Source organism: Artibeus jamaicensis, unplaced genomic scaffold (genome assembly GCF_021234435.1).
Source record: "Artibeus jamaicensis isolate MK-2021 breed Jamaican fruit bat unplaced genomic scaffold, CSHL_Jam_final scaffold_461, whole genome shotgun sequence".
NCBI lineage: Eukaryota > Metazoa > Chordata > Mammalia > Chiroptera > Phyllostomidae > Artibeus > Artibeus jamaicensis.
The window spans coordinates 7,478,208-7,496,100 of NW_026522045.1; the positions used below are offsets into that span (position 1 = coordinate 7,478,208).

General features: G+C 36.0%; 1 protein-coding gene across 1 annotated transcript in view; it reads left to right on the forward strand.

Moving 5' to 3' along the window:
* PWWP3B (PWWP domain containing 3B) overlaps positions 1–17,560 on the forward strand; it is a 33,206-nt gene extending 15,646 nt beyond the window's left edge. Inside the window, exons 3-6 of the mRNA XM_037164149.2 lie at positions 11,549–11,689; positions 12,446–12,544; positions 13,874–13,931; positions 14,961–17,560. Coding sequence (XP_037020044.1) covers positions 15,180–17,249 — 2,070 coding nt within the window. The 5' untranslated portion in view covers positions 11,549–11,689; positions 12,446–12,544; positions 13,874–13,931; positions 14,961–15,179 and the 3' untranslated portion in view covers positions 17,250–17,560. The remainder of the gene's footprint in view (positions 1–11,548; positions 11,690–12,445; positions 12,545–13,873; positions 13,932–14,960) is intronic.
* Positions 17,561–17,893: the final 333 nt, after the last annotated feature.

Here is a 17,893-nt window from a genome sequence, read left to right on the forward strand (position 1 = left end):
TGCATTACTCGGTGTTGAGCCTCCTTGTCCCATCTTTGATTTCCGACGTGAGACGTTAACAGTCTCGAGACCTAGTAGGACTAAGGCAATTAAGAGTTCACACACGAACACACAACGGGCTTCCCCTCGTCCACTCACGCATAAACAAGCCGTGACACACAACTTCAGCTCTCTCACTCGTTCAGGGGCGCGGGCGCTCGCAAGCGCTTTTGGTTAGAGCACGGAAATCGTAAGTGATCTCCTGCCGTAACCTAAACAGACGGGAGGGGGGGGCACTCCAGTTCTTCCCCTCCCCCTATTACCAGAATAGAGCACAAAAAAACTCTACCAGACGGGGACTGCAGTTCCCCTACCAGACGGGAGCGTAAAGCCCCGACCCCTTGGGAGCGTCCTCCCAGTTTTTGGGGTCCCCTGTGCGGAATTCCGGCGGCGTCCCACCTTCCGCTTCAGGGCTCCGATGGCCGCGACCTTCCCAGATAGAGATCTCTCACAGATACCAGATACTTACCGGGCCGGCATACAGATGGGTTCTCCGAGGGCACGTGCGAATCTCGCTGGGGCCTCCAAATGTTGTAGGCAACAGATGAGTCAGTGCACGCTCTCGGAGACGAAAATAGGTTTCAAAGATTTCTAGTTTTATTGATTACAAAATAATAGTCCAATTATAAATTTGGTGGCCAAGCTTTACCTGTGCAGGGGCGAGCTTTCCAGATGTGAACGGATTCATATTAGCTTTTAAAGCTACAGATGGAAGTCGCGCGTGGCTCACAGACTACGGGGTTCTTATAGGGCAGAGCAAGCGAATGCGGGGTTACAGAAGCAGATGTGGCAGTTAGCTATTAGCCAGGTTGCTAAGTTAAAAAAACGGGGAAAGTCTCTAATTGGTGGGTGGGAGCTGGGGGTCTCATCTGGCGGGCCTTGGTCAGTTACCTTATTTGGCTAGGAATTTTAACCCAGCCGTTCCCTGACATTTATTTATTACCCAGTCTCAGGAACTGCAGATGCCTAACGGCTGTTTGTATGTTTCTACTACTAATGGCTATTACAAAAGCACCTGTGATATTTTGTATTTCCACCAGGAATAAATAAATAAGTTCCATTAACTCTGTATCATTGCCGGCAACTGATACTGTCAAATTTTCCCCCTTTTTAGTATTAGTCATTCTTACAAAGGTGTTAGTGGTTCCTCGTGAGTTTATTTGTATATCCTTAATTATTAATATCATTGGAATATTTATTAGATGTTCATTTGACATTCATACATAGTTTTCCCTTGTTATCTGAAAGTAGAGTATTCCTGTGAAATCTTTCATAAGCTAAATGGCCTAAAGCAAAGAAAGAATTACCATTAATTTATATGGGAAAAATGTCTAGCATTCCCAAATCCCCAAAATACCTTACTAAATCATAGTGAGTTAACACATATAACCTAAAATAACACTAACATATAGTAAAATCAGGAATATGATGCGCAGCCTGTACAAAGTACAAATAATGCATGCACAGTGTAGTTTCAATTATTAAAAAGATTGACTGCTTTCTCCTTATGTGTAAGATAGCGGAACACCTCAGTTTGTACACCCATCAATCCACTCAAACAATAGATTGTCCACTTTATTCAGTACTGCGTGCCAACTGCAAGAAACCACTTTGCTGCTAGGAGAACCACTTAGTAACTTTTACAGCTTTCAAGATTCTTTCTCTCTGCATGTAAATAGCAATAATGATGGATACAGGCAGCATGCATAATGTTTCATGCACCATGACTGAAATTCTTAATTACATCTACTTTTATGCTAAATCTAACACCTTTACGAGTTCTCTTAGACTTTTCTGATACCTAAGGCTTTTCCATTTTTAGGACACACCTTGCTAATGGATGCTCAAAGTAAATCGAGATAAAGCACAGGTGCTCACAGACACAATTCACAGTTATGAAGGATGAAGGCTGAGAGAGGCTGAGTGTAGTTTCTGGGAAAGGGGCTGGACAGTGACACTCTTGCTGCTGGGGATGCATGCTGCTTTTGTAACTGCTCACTTCAAAACAAAGGCTGAATGGCTATTTTTCCCACTTTTTCTTCATAAGAGAACATTGTCTTAGAATTTCTTTTGGTTAGCAAAAACGGGTACTGATACAGGTCTTTAGTAAAATTCAAGTGGCATAATGGAACTTTTTAGAAGTGAGGGATACTGGTATCTTCATTCATAAAGGTCTGTTTTAAATTTCTTGTTCATTTTTATCGGGTTGTTAATGTTACTATTGAATTATAAGAGCTCTTTATATATTCTGGAGAAAATCTTTTTATCAAATGTGTCTTTTGCAAATACATTTTCCCACTCTGGATTTTTCCATTTTATTCTATTTTATTTTTTAAGAAGTTTTAAAATATTTTACTTATTTATTTTTAGAGAGGGGGAAGGTAGGGAGAAAGAGGGAGAGAAATATCAATGTGTGGTTGCCTCTCGTGTAACTCCCCCACTGGGGACCTGGTCTGCAACCCAGGCATGTGCCCTAGACTAGGAATCCAGCCTGGGACCCTTTGGTTCCAAGGCCAGCATTCAGTCCATTGAGCCACACTAGTCAGGACTCATTTTAATATTTGATGAGCAGAATTTTTCAAGTCTAATTTATCAAAAATTTTATGGTCCATTTTTTGTCCTAATAAATCTTTACCAAAATGAAGGTTTCAAACATTTTCTACTTGATTTTCTTCTGGAAATTTTATATTTTTTGCTTTTGCATTTAGCTCAGGAATTCATTTTTTAGTTAATTTTTGTATATGACCTTAACTAACGTGTCAAGATGGATATTTTTGCATATGATGACCAATTTTTCCAACATGATTTGTTGAGATTTCCAGCATTATTTGTTGAAATTTCTCCATTTAACTACTATTGTGAAAAATCCATTAAGCCTAAGCAGCGCCCTCTGCTGCAATATCCTCTTTTGCAGCCCCCTTTCCCAGGACCTAGGCACTTGTACGGATGCTCACATTTCCCCAAAGAGCCCCTGCTCTCCTCTGGTTTTGCCAAGGTCAATGTCCGGTCTTGTGGGGATCAGGCCTGATCTTTTGCCAGTGCTGTGTTGCTGGTGGGCATAAACTTGGGTTTACCGAGCTGCTACATCTCTGTGGTCCGTACTGGCAGCTTGGAGGCTACCACTAAGCAATACAGCGACCTCAGCATGCCTTGAGTGTGGGCCAGATCAGTGCGTTCCCCTGGGGATGGGGAAGTAAAATTTGCTCTGTCCACTACTTTTTCTGCTTGGGGAACTCGGGTTTGGGAGTCACCTCTGTTCCTAGGCAAGGAACTTTAGTTTGCTGAGAGTTTGAATATGTCTGGAATTATGGATCTTCCATAATTAGAAAAATGATTTTTCTGCATTAATTGAGATGATCTTCTTTTTCCTTTTTATTCTCTTGATATTTACATTGATTCCTCACTGGCTGCCATGTTACAAGTGACTGTAACCTGCCTTGTGGCGCTGTGCCAGTGCCTGCCTAGACCTTTTCCTGGTCGACCCCAGCTGATCTAAAGCAAGGAGCAGGTTCTCTAACCCAAGAAGGACAAGGGTAGGGCCTGAAGTGAAGGCAAGCTGGGATGTAGGATGGATCTGGATCCTCATTCAGAAAGCAAAGAGACCAGGCCCAGAGCATACTGAGGATTCTTGAGCACACTACAGAATTCAGAGTTTTGCACAAAACAGGCACTCAATAAGTTTGTTAAATTGGCCCTGACTGGCGTAGTTCTGTGGATTGAGCGCGGGCCTGCAAACCACAGGATCATGGTTCCATTCCCAGTCAGGGCACATGCCTGGGTTGCAGGCCAGTTCCCAGCAGGGGACGCACTAGAGGCAACTATACATTGATATTTCTCTCTCTCTCTCCTTCCCTTCCCCTCTAAAGATAAATAAATAAAATATTTAAAAAATTTTTTTTAAAGTTTGTTAAATTGAATGAGTTTTAGCATCTGCAGGCAGGCAGTCAGAAAGACAGTGGAGCTGCCAGAATTTTGGCGTGAGTTGTGCTGTGGAGGCGCTAGAGAGAGGTAGCTGGAGGATGTTAGCCGGAACTCTAAATGGACCAGCAATCTTGAGATTGGGTTGGTGCAGACAGATATCAGAAAGGATTTTATAAAATTGATGTAGTTCTTTAAAGAATAAATGAATATTTGTTGCTCTATTTGTATTGTATTTATATAAATTATGCCAGTAATATACTGTCTTGATTACTGTAGTCCTGAAATCTGAAAACATGAGTCTTCCAATTTTATATTTCTTTTTCAAAATTGGTCTGGCCATTCTGGTCCCTTTGCTTTTCCGAAAGTAATCATTTTAGAATTATATTCTCAGTTTTTACTAAAAGCTTGCTGGGATTTTTATTGAGATTTTAATGATTTTATAGATATGTTTGGGCAAAAGTTATATCCTAAAAATACCTCTCACTCAGTGAACATGGTATGTTTCTCCATTTATTTAGGTCTTTGTTAATTTCTCTCATCAGTGTTTTGAAGTCTTCAGCTTAAAATCATGCACATATTTGTTATGTTTGTTCTACCTTAGTATTTTTTGTTTTGGCTGGTATTATAAATGGTTTTTTTTTAAACTTCAACTGCCAAATTTTATTGTATGGAAGTGAATTGTTTTATATTGACTTTATATATGGCAATCATAAACTTATTAGGTCTAGTAGCTTTTTTTTGGTATATTCACTGGGATTTACATAGATTATCATGTCTGCAAATACAGTTTTATATCTTCTTTACCAACTTGTATGCCTTTAATTTATTTCTCAGGCATCGTATTGTCTAAGATCTCTAACATAATGTTGACTAGAAATAGTAACAGCAGATGCCCTTGACATGTTCCTGATTTTTGGGTAAACACATTTCTTGTTTTACCATTAAATATGATATTAACTTGAGGGGTTCTGTACATGCCCATGATCAGTTTGAGGAAGATCCATTTAATTCAAACTTTAGTTTGCTGAGAGATTTTATCATGAATGTGTCTGGAATTATGGATCTTCCATAATTAGAAAAATGCTTTTTCTGCATTAATTGAGATGATCTTCTTTTTCCTTTTTATTCTCTTGATATTTACATTGATTGATTTGCAAGTGTATAACCATCCTTACCTTTCCACAATAAATTGCATTTGGCAATGGCATATCCTTCTTTCTCTATATAATTTTATTTTCTGTATTCTATAACATTTCCTGTATAATTTCTACATCTATGTCATTGGACCTATTTTGTTTATGAGATACAGTCTGTAGTTTACTTGTTACATTTTTTTCTAGTTTTGGTGCCAGGATAGTGCTAATATAAAATACAGGTTTTATATTATGCCCACCCTTTCTCACTTAATTGCCATGTAGCTTTTATAACATACATTGCTATGGTTAGAATGGAGCATAGAGTGCCATAGGATTTTTCTCAATGATCTTTCTCTACCCTAAATTTTCAGCAGATCCTTCACGTTTGCATCTTTAGAAGGGTGCCTGTTTTGTGCTCTTGCCTATTTTACAGTAGTAGACTCCTGTTATTATTAGATGGTAGGATCATGGTGAAACAGAGAGCACTCCCTTATCCTGCTCAGCCTTAAACTTAGGAAGGCTCTATGCACCTGGACTGTGAGGGTTGCACATTTTTTTCAGCATTCTTTCCTTTTGGCAAGGCAACTAACTGCTGATTTGTATCTGGGTTAGGTCTTTGGTGAAAGATATATTCTTGCTCCTTCCTCATTAGTATCTGACCACTGCTTTTTATTCCAGTAGGATTCTGGGCCCAGGATTTTCTGCTCCTCCTCCAGAAACATTTTTTTAACCTGGGTCCACAAGGAGAGGGTTTGCTGTTTCTCCTCTAGTGGCTTAGTGCTTTTGCTTCCCATAGAAGGGTTTGGATTGTATATGGAGTTGGCATTTCTGTCGTCCAGAAACTCTTTATTGCTTCCTGCATACCTGAACCACTGAAATGGGCTTTTTATTCTGCTTTGTCCCCAGTCATGTTTGTGTGCTTCTGATTAAGGACTGTGAAAAAGAACTTGGCAGTTGAATGTATTAGTGCCTGGGATGCTAGATACTTCAAACTACTAACACTTTAATCCATTAAGAATGTAAGAATTGATTAAAAGTGAAGTTGATTTCTTTTTACCTGCTTGCTGACAGCCCCTTCTGTCTCCATACTTTGCCAAGGTGAAACTGCTTATGTTCCTGTTTTAAGAGATTGGTAAACCCTTTGGAATTTGGTTTATCTCAGTTCTCTGATGGGCTTAAGGATGCTTATTATCTATATTTTTGTTATTATTAAGTTATGGACAACATTTTATGGCTTTTTATATCCTAAGTGGAAGTGAAACTGATGCTTTCTAATAATGTATATATGGGTGTTATTTTTGTTTTCTTTGTTATTAAATATGCTTTATGAAGATACAAATGGTTTTTAAAGCATACTCATAAAGAGTTTATTTGTATATAATGATTATTGAATTTTTCTATTTAATTTTTTTCAAATTATCCATTAAAATCATACTTTATTATCGAAAATATATGACTTTCTCTGTATATGCTTCTTTGTATTTTACACACTTACAGATTTGTGTGTTCATTACCATAGTCAGAATACAGAGGAGTTCCATCACCCTCTCAATTTTCTGTACTATCCTTATACAGTCATACCCCTCCCCTTATCTAATTCCTGGCATCTAGCATGATCATGTCACCATTAGTGTACTTCTCTCTTTTTTGAGAATGTCATATAAGTGGAATCATACAGTGTTGTGGTAGACACATTGTAAGTGACCCACCCCCTGTATAATTCCCTCCACCTAAGTGTGAGCAAGACACGTGACTTGTTTCTAATCAATAGAATTTGGCTAAAATGATGGGATACCACTCACTGATATAGTTGCATTATGTTATATAGGACTAATTTATGTCAAATTAGATAGAGAGCCAGGTATAGAATTCTCTAAGTAGTGATTCCTAGTACATAACTATTGCAAATTAATTAAGTCACCCATTCATGCAATACACATTAATAGAGTACTTTACATTTACAATAAAGTAAGTACATTGTATCATAATGATTAAGAGCATGGGCTCTGGAGTCAAACACTTTTAAAATTTATTACCCTCTCTAATGCCTCATCTACAAAATGGGAATATTCCCAGTACCTATTTAACAAAGTTTTATAAGTATCAGAGGATGATGTAAAGAGAGCACTTGGTATAATGCCTGGCACACAGTACTGAACACTTTTGGCTTTTTTTGTTGTCATTATTATTAGTGATATTACAGTTGTTATGCAGAATGAATAAGTTATGGAGGTTATCCTCCATAAAATTATCATGTGATTATTGAATGAAGTAATATGTGAAGTGCTTGGAACAATGCCTGACACATATAAAAACTTTTATAGATATTATTATATCTATAATATTTATCTTCATTAAAATAGTCATATTGGCATTTTTATTGGTTAACATTCTTCTCCCACTACTTCTACAAAACAGGAAAATATAAAATATTATATAAGAAATTTATGTTTTCATGAGCATTTTGTTTGGAAAATAGGGAGGTGTTGTACCATACACTGATTTATCTACAATATAGAAATTAAATAAAATAAATACAAGGAATTGTAGTTTTAATGTAATGACAACACTTTATGTGCTTTTGTTTCCAAACATGTGAAATGAGAAGTCATAATGATAAATATTAAATAATAAAATATATAATTGAATGTATCTCTTCACTTAACTAAAGCTATATTTTACACTGGCCTGATAATCCTCTTGAGAGCATAGAGTTATAATTTGAAAACTTTGAAAAGATTATTTCTGTAATAAGAATGATATTTTGCTGGTAATTGTAAGATCAACTATTTTGTTCTAGAAGAGAGACTAGAAAGCAGAGTGACTTATGTAGGTTTGAATTTTACTGTTCTACGAAGTTAAAGTGATTGGAATGAGGCAGTCCCATTATTCAGGGATTTAGGTACTTCTCACTTTGATGAGTTACATTCTTCTTTAAGTATATTAAGTATATTGATTATGATATTACACTTGTCCCATTTTTTCTCTTCTTTATCCCCTCTCTGGCCTGCACCCTGCCACCCACCAATATTCTCCCCCCTTTAGTTCATGTCTATGGCTCATACATATAAGTTATTTGGCTTCTCTATTTTCTATACTATTCTTAACGTCCCCCTGCCTATTTTATGCCTACCATTATACTTCTTATTCGCTATACCTTCCCCTCCCTATTCTCCCTCTCCCTTCCCACTGATAATCCTACATGTGGTCTCCATTTTGGTGAATCTGTTCTTGTTCTAGTTGTTTGATTAGTTTTTGCTTTTTAGGTTCAGTTGTTGATAGTTATGAGTTTGTTGTCATTTTTGTGTTCATAGCTTTTGATCTTCTGTATTTCTTAGATAAGTTCCTTTAACATTTCACATAATAAGGACTTGGTAATGATGAACTCCTTTAACTTTACATTAGCTTGGAAGCACTTTATCTGCCCTTGCATTCTAAATATAGCTTTGTTAGATATAATAATCTTGGATGTAGGTCCTTGCTTTTCATGACTTTGAATACTTCTTTCCATCCCCTTCTTGCCTGTAAGGTTTCTTTTGAGAAATCAGCTGATAGTCTTACGGGAACTCCTTTGTAGGTAACTGTCTCCTTTTCTCTTGCTGCATCTAAGATTCTCTCCTTATCTTTAATATTGGGGAACTTAATTATGATGTGCCTTGGTGTGTTCCTCCTTGGGTCCAATTTCTTTGGGACTCTCTGGGCTTCCTGGACTTCCTGGAAGTCTTATTTCCTTTGCCAGATTAGGGAAGTTTTCCTTCATTATTTGTTCAAATAAGTTTGCAATATCTTGCTTTTCCTCTTTTCCTTTCAGTACCCCTATGATTCAGATGTTGGAATATTTAAAGTTGTCCCAGAGGTTCCTAAGCCTCTCTTCATTTTTTTTTTTGCATTCTTGTTTCTTTATTCTGTTCCAGTTGGATATTTATTTCTTCCTTTTGTTCCAATTCATTGATTTGAGTCTCTGTTTCCTTCCCTTCACTGTTGATTTCCTGTATATTTTCCTTACTTCTCCTTGTATAGACTTCATGTCTTTCTTCATTTTGCAACCAAGCTCAGTCAATTCTGTGAGTATCCTGATTACCAGTGTTTTGAACTCTGTATCAGATAGGTTATCTATCTCCTCATCTCTTTGCTCTTTTTCTGGGGTTTTGATCTGTTCTTTCATTTGGGCCATATTTCTTTGTCTCAGTGCATCTGCTACGTTGTAAGGGTTGAAACCTTAGGTATTTGCTAGGTCAGGGCAACCCTCTTTGCTTTGTTGTGGCACTGGCTTTGGGGAGGGTCAGAGGGAACAATGCCACTTGCTGGCTATGCTCTAGTCCCACTTTCCAATGAACTGTCCTGTGAGACTGGGAGTTTCTCCTTCCTTTTTAACCCCCACAGGTTTTACAGCTAGAGGTTTTGAGTGTTTTGTTTCTCCTTCAGCAAGCCCAGCCTCACCCGCACATCCACTGCCTTGCCATGGGTAATCTCCTCTGGATGTCTGCCCTTCTCTGCCCCTCCTGCCAGTCTGGATGAATGTTTAACACCTTAGTTGTCAGAGTTCCACACAGCTCAACTTTCTAGCAGTACTGGTTGTTTATTGTTTTTAAATTGGCTGTTATCTTTCATTTGGTTGTGCAGGGAAGCAAAGCGTTTTCTACCTATACCTCCATCTTGGGTGGAACTCCAAGTTACATTCTTTATCTAAGTCACTTCTTGATCCAGAAGTGACTTAGTCTGTCACTGAAGTTCTGTCATCATCAAATTCTAGGGGAGGAGCAAAAGAAGGAGGGAAAGTGGGAAAAAGTCCAAGTTGGCTGTTCAACCCCTTTTGAGGTATCTTCTCTAGAACCTTTATACCTATTTTTGCTTACATTTTTTGGCAAGAAATTCTATCACATGTCCATGGTTTACAGTAAGGGAGTCTAGAAAAATAACACTTTTTGAGAGGTTATATAGCCATCCTGAGTGAAACTAAGGTTCTGCTAATGAAGAAGAATTCAAAAAGTAGATTTAGCATCTACAACTAAACGTTTCTTCTGTCTTAGTTATTATAAATATGATACACAGTTGTAAAAAGGGCATTCATTATATAATAGAAGTCTATACAAGATCAAAAGGGAAAACTTTCTGTGGCAGAGAGAATGCTATATGTTCACAAAACCTTGTTTCATTCTCCTCCTGAGTCACAGGGAGACTACATTTCTCAGCCTCTACGGCAATTTTAGCTAGTTGATTGTGACCAGTAGTAAAACTTGCTAGACCTGGCACCTAAAACCTTCCATGAGATTTTTTAACACCCTTCTTTATAACTTTGGTAGCCAGGTGCAAAGAACACAATGGAGGATGTCAGGGCCAAAGAAGATGGTAGAATAATAGAATAGAAGGTTCTATTCTATTCTAGTAGAGAATCATTAAAGGAAAATCATTAAGGAACTCTTAATGATTGCATTGGAATAAAGAACCTTCCCCCTTTCTGACCACTTGATGAAGTACATTGAACTTTGACATCAGAAAAATTAACTTTTGGAGTCAAACCTCTGATATTTAAGGGTCATTTATAATATAAAGCATTACATATAATTATTAGACTCCTTATTAATACACTAGCCTAGAGATGATCATCATTATTTATTGGTATTTATTTCAATATTAATGCTTATATAAATGTTGATTTAAAAGTTATATGTATATATATATGACATATGATACACAGCTATTTCATCTCCAAATATTTTCATTCCCTAAACTATCACTAATGATATTTAAAATTGACTTTCTAAGTTAAATCAGAAATAAAAATTTATTACAAGAGAATCTTAGTAAACACAATTTTCAAAATTTATTTTAGACCTACATATAAACAAAGACATATACATTTTTAAAAATTAGTTTCCCCACATTGAATTGCCTGAGTGAAAAATACCAATGAAACATCAATATAAGAAGAAGGGATTGCTAATTATGATTCAGGTATGTGGAATGTATACTTACTACCAAACCACTGATTTTCAGCCTTTAGTTGGAAACATCCAAGTTTTTGAAGAAATCCGTGAAACTTTCCTGAAGCATTTAAGAAAAGAAATGTGTAAAATGAATGACTACCTTTGCTAGAAACAGAAAAAATATTATAAAGGAGTATTTTTTTATAAAATAATGTACAGTTTTAGTGCAATCCCAATAAAGATTCTAATCTATTTTAATTTATCTTGACCAGTTGGGTTTTAAATTTACCTGCAGTGGTAATGTGCCAGATAAGGCAAGGAAAAAATATGTCAAGAATATTTAAATTAGGTTTTTCTTTTAATAAAATGATTTGCTACCACTTTTAATTATTAAGTTACACACTTTAAGGGTTTGAATGGAAATTAAACGGATACTTGTTGCCATTTCATTTTTTAATTCCTTAAGGAAAATTTTCTACCCTTTAACACTTCAGCAGTTTAACTTGGCTGCTGTCCCTCCTCTAGTTCAGGGAGGGGCCTTTTGTCTTCTCTATCACAGGGAGGAGGCAGAGCATTCTCTAAAGAAGCTTGGAAGCATTCGGTTCCTGGACAGTCTTGGTAGAGGGACTGCATTTCAGGAGGCTGCTGCTTACAAAAAGCTTCAAGGTAATAACTGTTTTAAATCAATTTTCCAGGGACTTTCCAGGGCCCTAGAGTAAAGACGAGAAAATAGTAATGGTGGTCTTCAAGGGAGTGAAAAGGTTGTGTGGTTTTGAAAGAATTGCTGGTATTTTGAAGGAATTAATCCTTTAGAATTTCTGTGTCTCCCAATACTTTAAAAGTCCACAGTAGGAAAATGGATGATCAGATTACAGCCTCTATTATTAAGATCTCAGTGCAGTATAGCCATTCATGCTAATATAATGATTTGGCATTCCATGTTTATGTTGCTGGAATTTTGTTACTGTTTGAACAAATTTACATAGAAAATGATGGATAAAATATTTGACAGCAAGGAGAAGAATGCTTTTAAATTGATTGTCACACAGAAAGATTGTGTGTCACCTTTATATGAACATGGAAAGAGAAACAGATATGTAGTTTACTGAAGATACTTCTACATACACATGCATATATCTGTATACACACATTATAGAAATGTATATAAAATATATATTATATACACACACACACACACATACCCTGGGAGATAATAAACTCTCATGTTAGCATTTCCAGGTGGTCAGGTTACTAGTATTATAATACTACTTTTTAGCCTATTTAAGCATATTTAGAGTAGATTTTTCCGTGATTATTTTTATAATTGTGAAAGAAACAACATACCCATTTTGTTTAAAACACATAAACATTCATAGACATACACAGATATGCAAACATCTTCCCTTTGTTTTTTGCTGATAGTGGACATTTTCCTGGACTTGATCAAGTGTGTAACCTGGTTGCTGTGTTGGCTACAGCCCTATGTGTGTCCTCCTTGCAGCTGATTCTTTCAAACAACAGGTATGACAATTGTCAGGAAGAACCACTTTTCTATATCCTTTAATAGTGAAACAGAGAAAGGATTGGATTTATTTCTATAAGCAGTTTTTAAAGTATTATGTGAATGCTGTAACCACCCAGTAGAATATTATGTATCTGGAGAATAAATATATGTGGTGATTTGAAAATAAATGTGTATGTTGTAGTAAAACATATATGCTACTATAATACATGTACCTGAATCTGGCAGAACATATATGTTGCACTATTAACAGGATCATTTGCGTAGTAAGAGAGACAGAGCTAGCTTTATTGCTCTCTATTTAAAATAGTATTAATATATAATTATTTATTTATTTAGTTTACATCATCGGGGAAATATTGAGATAAAATATTGCAGATGTGGAAAAATACATTAAAATAATTCATAACAATCATGTGGAAAATATTTATGTAGACTGATGTTCAAAATATGTCCTTAATTGAGATCTGATGTTGGTTTGAAAAGATTCATCTCTACATGTAAAATAAAATTTTGGAAATATAGAAAATATTCATAGTAATTATCTGTACAGTTGTAATTTATTTTGTATCTCTGTATATTTTTAATTTTTAATAAGATTCTGTGTGTTTTTATAATCAGAAACATTGTAATTGGAGACAATATGATCTTGTTATAATCCTACAAAGCAAAACCCTTGAACTTAGAATAGAAAATTGCAGAAGCCTGAGAAGTCTTCTGTCTGGGGAAATGTAGTTCCTATGCTTCACATTAAAAGGATCAGGTCATGATCCAGTCTTACCTATACTTCCTGGGGAAGCTGCAGTTCTATTTCTGGTCACAAGATGGGGCTTGCTAAGTTTACTGAATTTTCTCAAGGCAACCATTTTTATGAAAATGGCAAGCAAAACAATGAAACATATTTTTGTATTAGTGGACTATGAGACAGTATGTAAAGTATTATTAAAATTCCAACCAAAAGTATATGTGCTAAGAAGGAAAAATCCACACAGTGATCAATGTGAGGATTCAAAGAACATTTACAGTCTGGCTCATAGTAGACACAAGGATTTTTGTTATTTCCCTTCTCTTTTGTCCCCACTTCACACTTTTCCAGTTTAAGAGATGATTCCATCATGAATCAAATAGAATTGTGTCACAAAGAGAATTTTTAAAAAAGAATAAGGGAAATAAACATGGCATCTACATGACAAATGAGATTTCATCACATTCCTGTGTTTCAGAATGACATACCTTCTAAAGTTTTGGTAAGGAAGTTTCTTTATGCTTTTTCCATTTATTTGTTTTGAATTCTTATCTCCTTTTATATAACCTTTCTTCTTTTGAAGTGAAAATCAAAACAACTAGATCAAAGGAACCGATCTTCTGTGATCCATGTAATACTGGGTAAGGCTCATTACATTTCATATTAAAACCTTTTTTGAGAACTTGAGCTATAATTTATTTTTCTTCCTTCTCTGCAGCCAGAGCATTTTACATACTGTCCAGAAGCCACATTTCATACTAAAACCATGTTAGACTGAACATTTGAGGTATCATTCATTTTGCTCCCCATTCAATAGCCATAACATTTTGTAATTAAAAGTCATCACTTTTAGTTTGGGAAAAGGATCTCATATGTTAAACCACTATGAAGAAGTTGTGCAAGAGGCTATTCAGGTTTCTACCTGAGTTTTTAGCCACCCGACTCTCAAGAAATCTCTGATAACTATCCTATTTAATGACTTAACATAGCATATATTCTGAATCTCTGCCTTCTAAACTCATGCTTTTAATAAGGTCATTGTGTTATTGTTGGGATCCAGGAGATGCACAGCTTATTATCTTGGTCTGCCTGATTCAGGTAAACAGGAAAATGTTTATAACTTAAAAATTATAAATTATATAAATTATGAAATAGTCCTTCTAAATTCTTGGACAATTTACAATAAAATCACTTGAGAACTCAGAAATACAAAATGTTGAATTTTATTTAGACCTTCTGGATAATACTCTCAGGATAAGGCCTAGAAATATAGTTTTATGAAGGCCTCTAGATAATTCTGAAGCATGTGAAGTTCAGGGTCCCCCTGCTCTATGTATAAAATTGGGAATACAAATGCCCCAAACTACCTAATAGCATAGAATCCCTGACACACCACTGCAAACTTTCACTCCTCTTCCAGAATGTACACCAACTCAATCCTTAATAATCATGTGCAATAGTAAGGGCAAGTTCTTGAATTTGACGTATTATAAACCACCTCTTCAGTTCCTACCCTCAACTTACATTATGCTGCATTTTCCCCTCCATCTCATGCCCCACTGACTATTATTCTTTATTTTATCTCATCTCTATTTATAATCACTCACCTTCTGCTTTGGCAAAATAACTATTTGCTGATACTTTTCTTCTTTTCCTTTTTCTTATTCTAGTATCTTCCATATCGACCTATATAAACAACAAGATCAAGCATACTTGGGAAAATCTACTGGAGGAGAACAGGCTACAAGCTATAAATAGTTTGTAGTTCTGAGACAAAGGAGATTTTGGTGAGAGTGTTGTTTTTGGTAGGAACAGCCTTAGCGGTGAGAAGAATAGACATACACCTCAGTGTCTGATAACAATCTTTTAACACACAAATCTAAATCACAATGGATGCTGAATATGTCTTATGCAATTGGAAAGACCAGTTCTGGCCAGCAAAAGTTTTATCCAGATCTGAGACTTCATCAAACAGTAAGAGAAAAAAGACATTTTTCCTAGAAGTTCAAATACTTTCACTAGGTGAAAAAATTAAAGTGGAAAGCACAGAAACAAAAATCCTAAATAAATCTCAAATTGAAGCCATTGCCTCCTCATTGGCAGCACAATCAGAGGGCAATTCACCTAGAGATGAAACAGCTTATGAAAGGTCACTAAAAGTGGCACTGGGTGTTCTGAATGAGAGAACAAATTTGAATCAAGCAAGCAGTTCAGATGAAGAGAGCACTACACTGTCTCAACATGTATCACAAAAGCTTTCTGATTTACCCCCTCGTAAAAAGTATCGGAAGCATAAAGGAGACTTGTCGAAGTATCTTGAGGAAAGTGAAAATCAAACATCCCTGTTAGTATCTTCAGAGAGTGATGACTCCCTATATGATGAAAAACCACAGGTGCATGCAACCATTGATACTATTCCAAGTGAGATGGAAACAAAGTTATCACCAAACTCCAGATGGTGCCAAACATTCCCTTCAATTTCAGAAGAAGATGAAAAGGAGGACAAAAAAAATATTGACATCGTGTCTTTGCATTCCACAATCAAAGAAGAAGATGCTTATGTTAAGGAAGAGAAGTTCACTCCAACTTCACCATCAGATATCTTAATTGTGCCCAAAGCTTTGAAAGAGGAGCCAGAGGACATCTGCCCAGAAACCCTGGCTGTTTCCCCTGAATTCCCTACCTTCTCAGACTCAGAGAATATTGATGATCCTGGAGAGGGTCCCTCGAATTCATGCTTAAATACCAGCCAGAATCAACTTGTGGAATCAGGGATGGGTGCTGTGGTGTCCTCACAGCATTGTTCATGGGAATGTCAGCTTTCATATAGTGCTTTTAATTGTGTCATGGATTCTTCACTTATTGGGAATAATGAAAGAAGTCTTCAGAGTGTGGATTTGGAGGAACATGGGGAAGAACTTCAAGCTTCTGATAAGTCAGTACCTCAAAATCCTATTGATACTTCTGTATATGATGATGATGATGATGATGAAGATGAAGTACTTCCACGCCTTGTTTTTAATTACGAACCACGTTCATTTGAAACAGGTATGATAGTCTGGTTTAAATATAAAAAATATCCATTTTGGCCAGCAGTGGTGAAAAGCATCAGGCGAAAAGAGAAAAAAGCAAGTGTGCTTTTTGTTGAGGCAAGCATGAATCCTGAAAAGAGAGGCATTAGAGTGCCTTTGAGAAGATTAAAGAAATTTGACTGTAAAGAGAAACAAGAACTAGTGGAGAAAGCCAAGGAGGATTACAGTGAAAGTATTGACTGGTGCATCTCGCTGATTTGTGACTACAGAGTTAGAATAGGTTGTGGTTCTTTTACAGGTTCTTTCCTTGAATATTATGCTGCTGACATTAGTTATCCAATCAGAAAAGTAATCAAACAGGATACCTTCAGGAACTTATTTCCAAAGCTGCACAATGAAGATTCTATGGAACCAATGGCCATGACTTCCCAGACCAAGAAAATGTCCTTCCAAAAAATTCTCCCTGACCGAATGAAAGCAGCTCGGGATCGAGCCAATAAGAACCTAGTGGACTTCATTGTGAATGCAAAAGGAACAGAGAACCATCTTCTATCCATTTTAAATGGCACAAAAGGGTCCAGGTGGTTGAAATCATTTTTGAAAGCAAAGAGGTTCACTCCCTGTATTGAAACATACTTTGAGGATGAAGATCAGTTGGATGAAGTGGTGAAATATTTACAAGAAGTCTACAAACAAGTAGATGAAAGAATGCTGGCTCTGATAAGAGATGATAAAATTAAATTTATCCTAGAAGTTCTTCTGCCAGAAGCAATTATTTGTTCAATTTCTGCTGTTGATGGCTTGGATTACAAGGCAGCAGAAGCAAAGTATCTAAAAGGACCATCTCTAGGATATAGGGAAAGAGAGTTATTTGATGCTAAAATCATATTTGAAAAGAGACGGAAACCATCAACAAAAGCTCACTAAATTACCTAAGCACCCAAATTATAACAGGAAGCTTTCATAGATACTAATTAAAATAAATCTCTCTAACATATGTTTTCCAGAAATGAGCAACTTTAGGTAATATGTTCACTTTTTTTGATCTCTGTGATCTGTGAATATTACTACATTAACATTTTCTTTCTCGTGCTTCTTCAATGGCCATTTTATCGACAAATTTCAGCAGCTCTAATGTCTCGTACATTTCTAGAATTCATAACACCTAGATAATTTTTAAGGGAAAGTACTGTTTTGTTTTCTTGACATATTTGTGTCTATGCTGTATATTAATTATAGTGCACAATCATTTACATATAGAAATTGCACTAGTATTAGATATTAAGCAAGATGATTACAAAAATCTAAGAAAATTCGAGTATATATTTTTGCTCAGTTTTTATAAAATATTGGGTTTCTCTTAAAATAGTTGAATTATTTTTCCTGCCATGTCTATTTATTTTTAAAGAAAAAGTTTCTGAGATGTAGAACCAAAGATGAAGATGCTTTGCTATATATTATAACTAGCTGTGATTGTTTTTGCAAGAAAACAATCTGGAATTAAAAAATAAAGTAAATGGATTACCTGCATGCCATCTATATTTTTTAGAATAACATCTCAGCATGCAGAA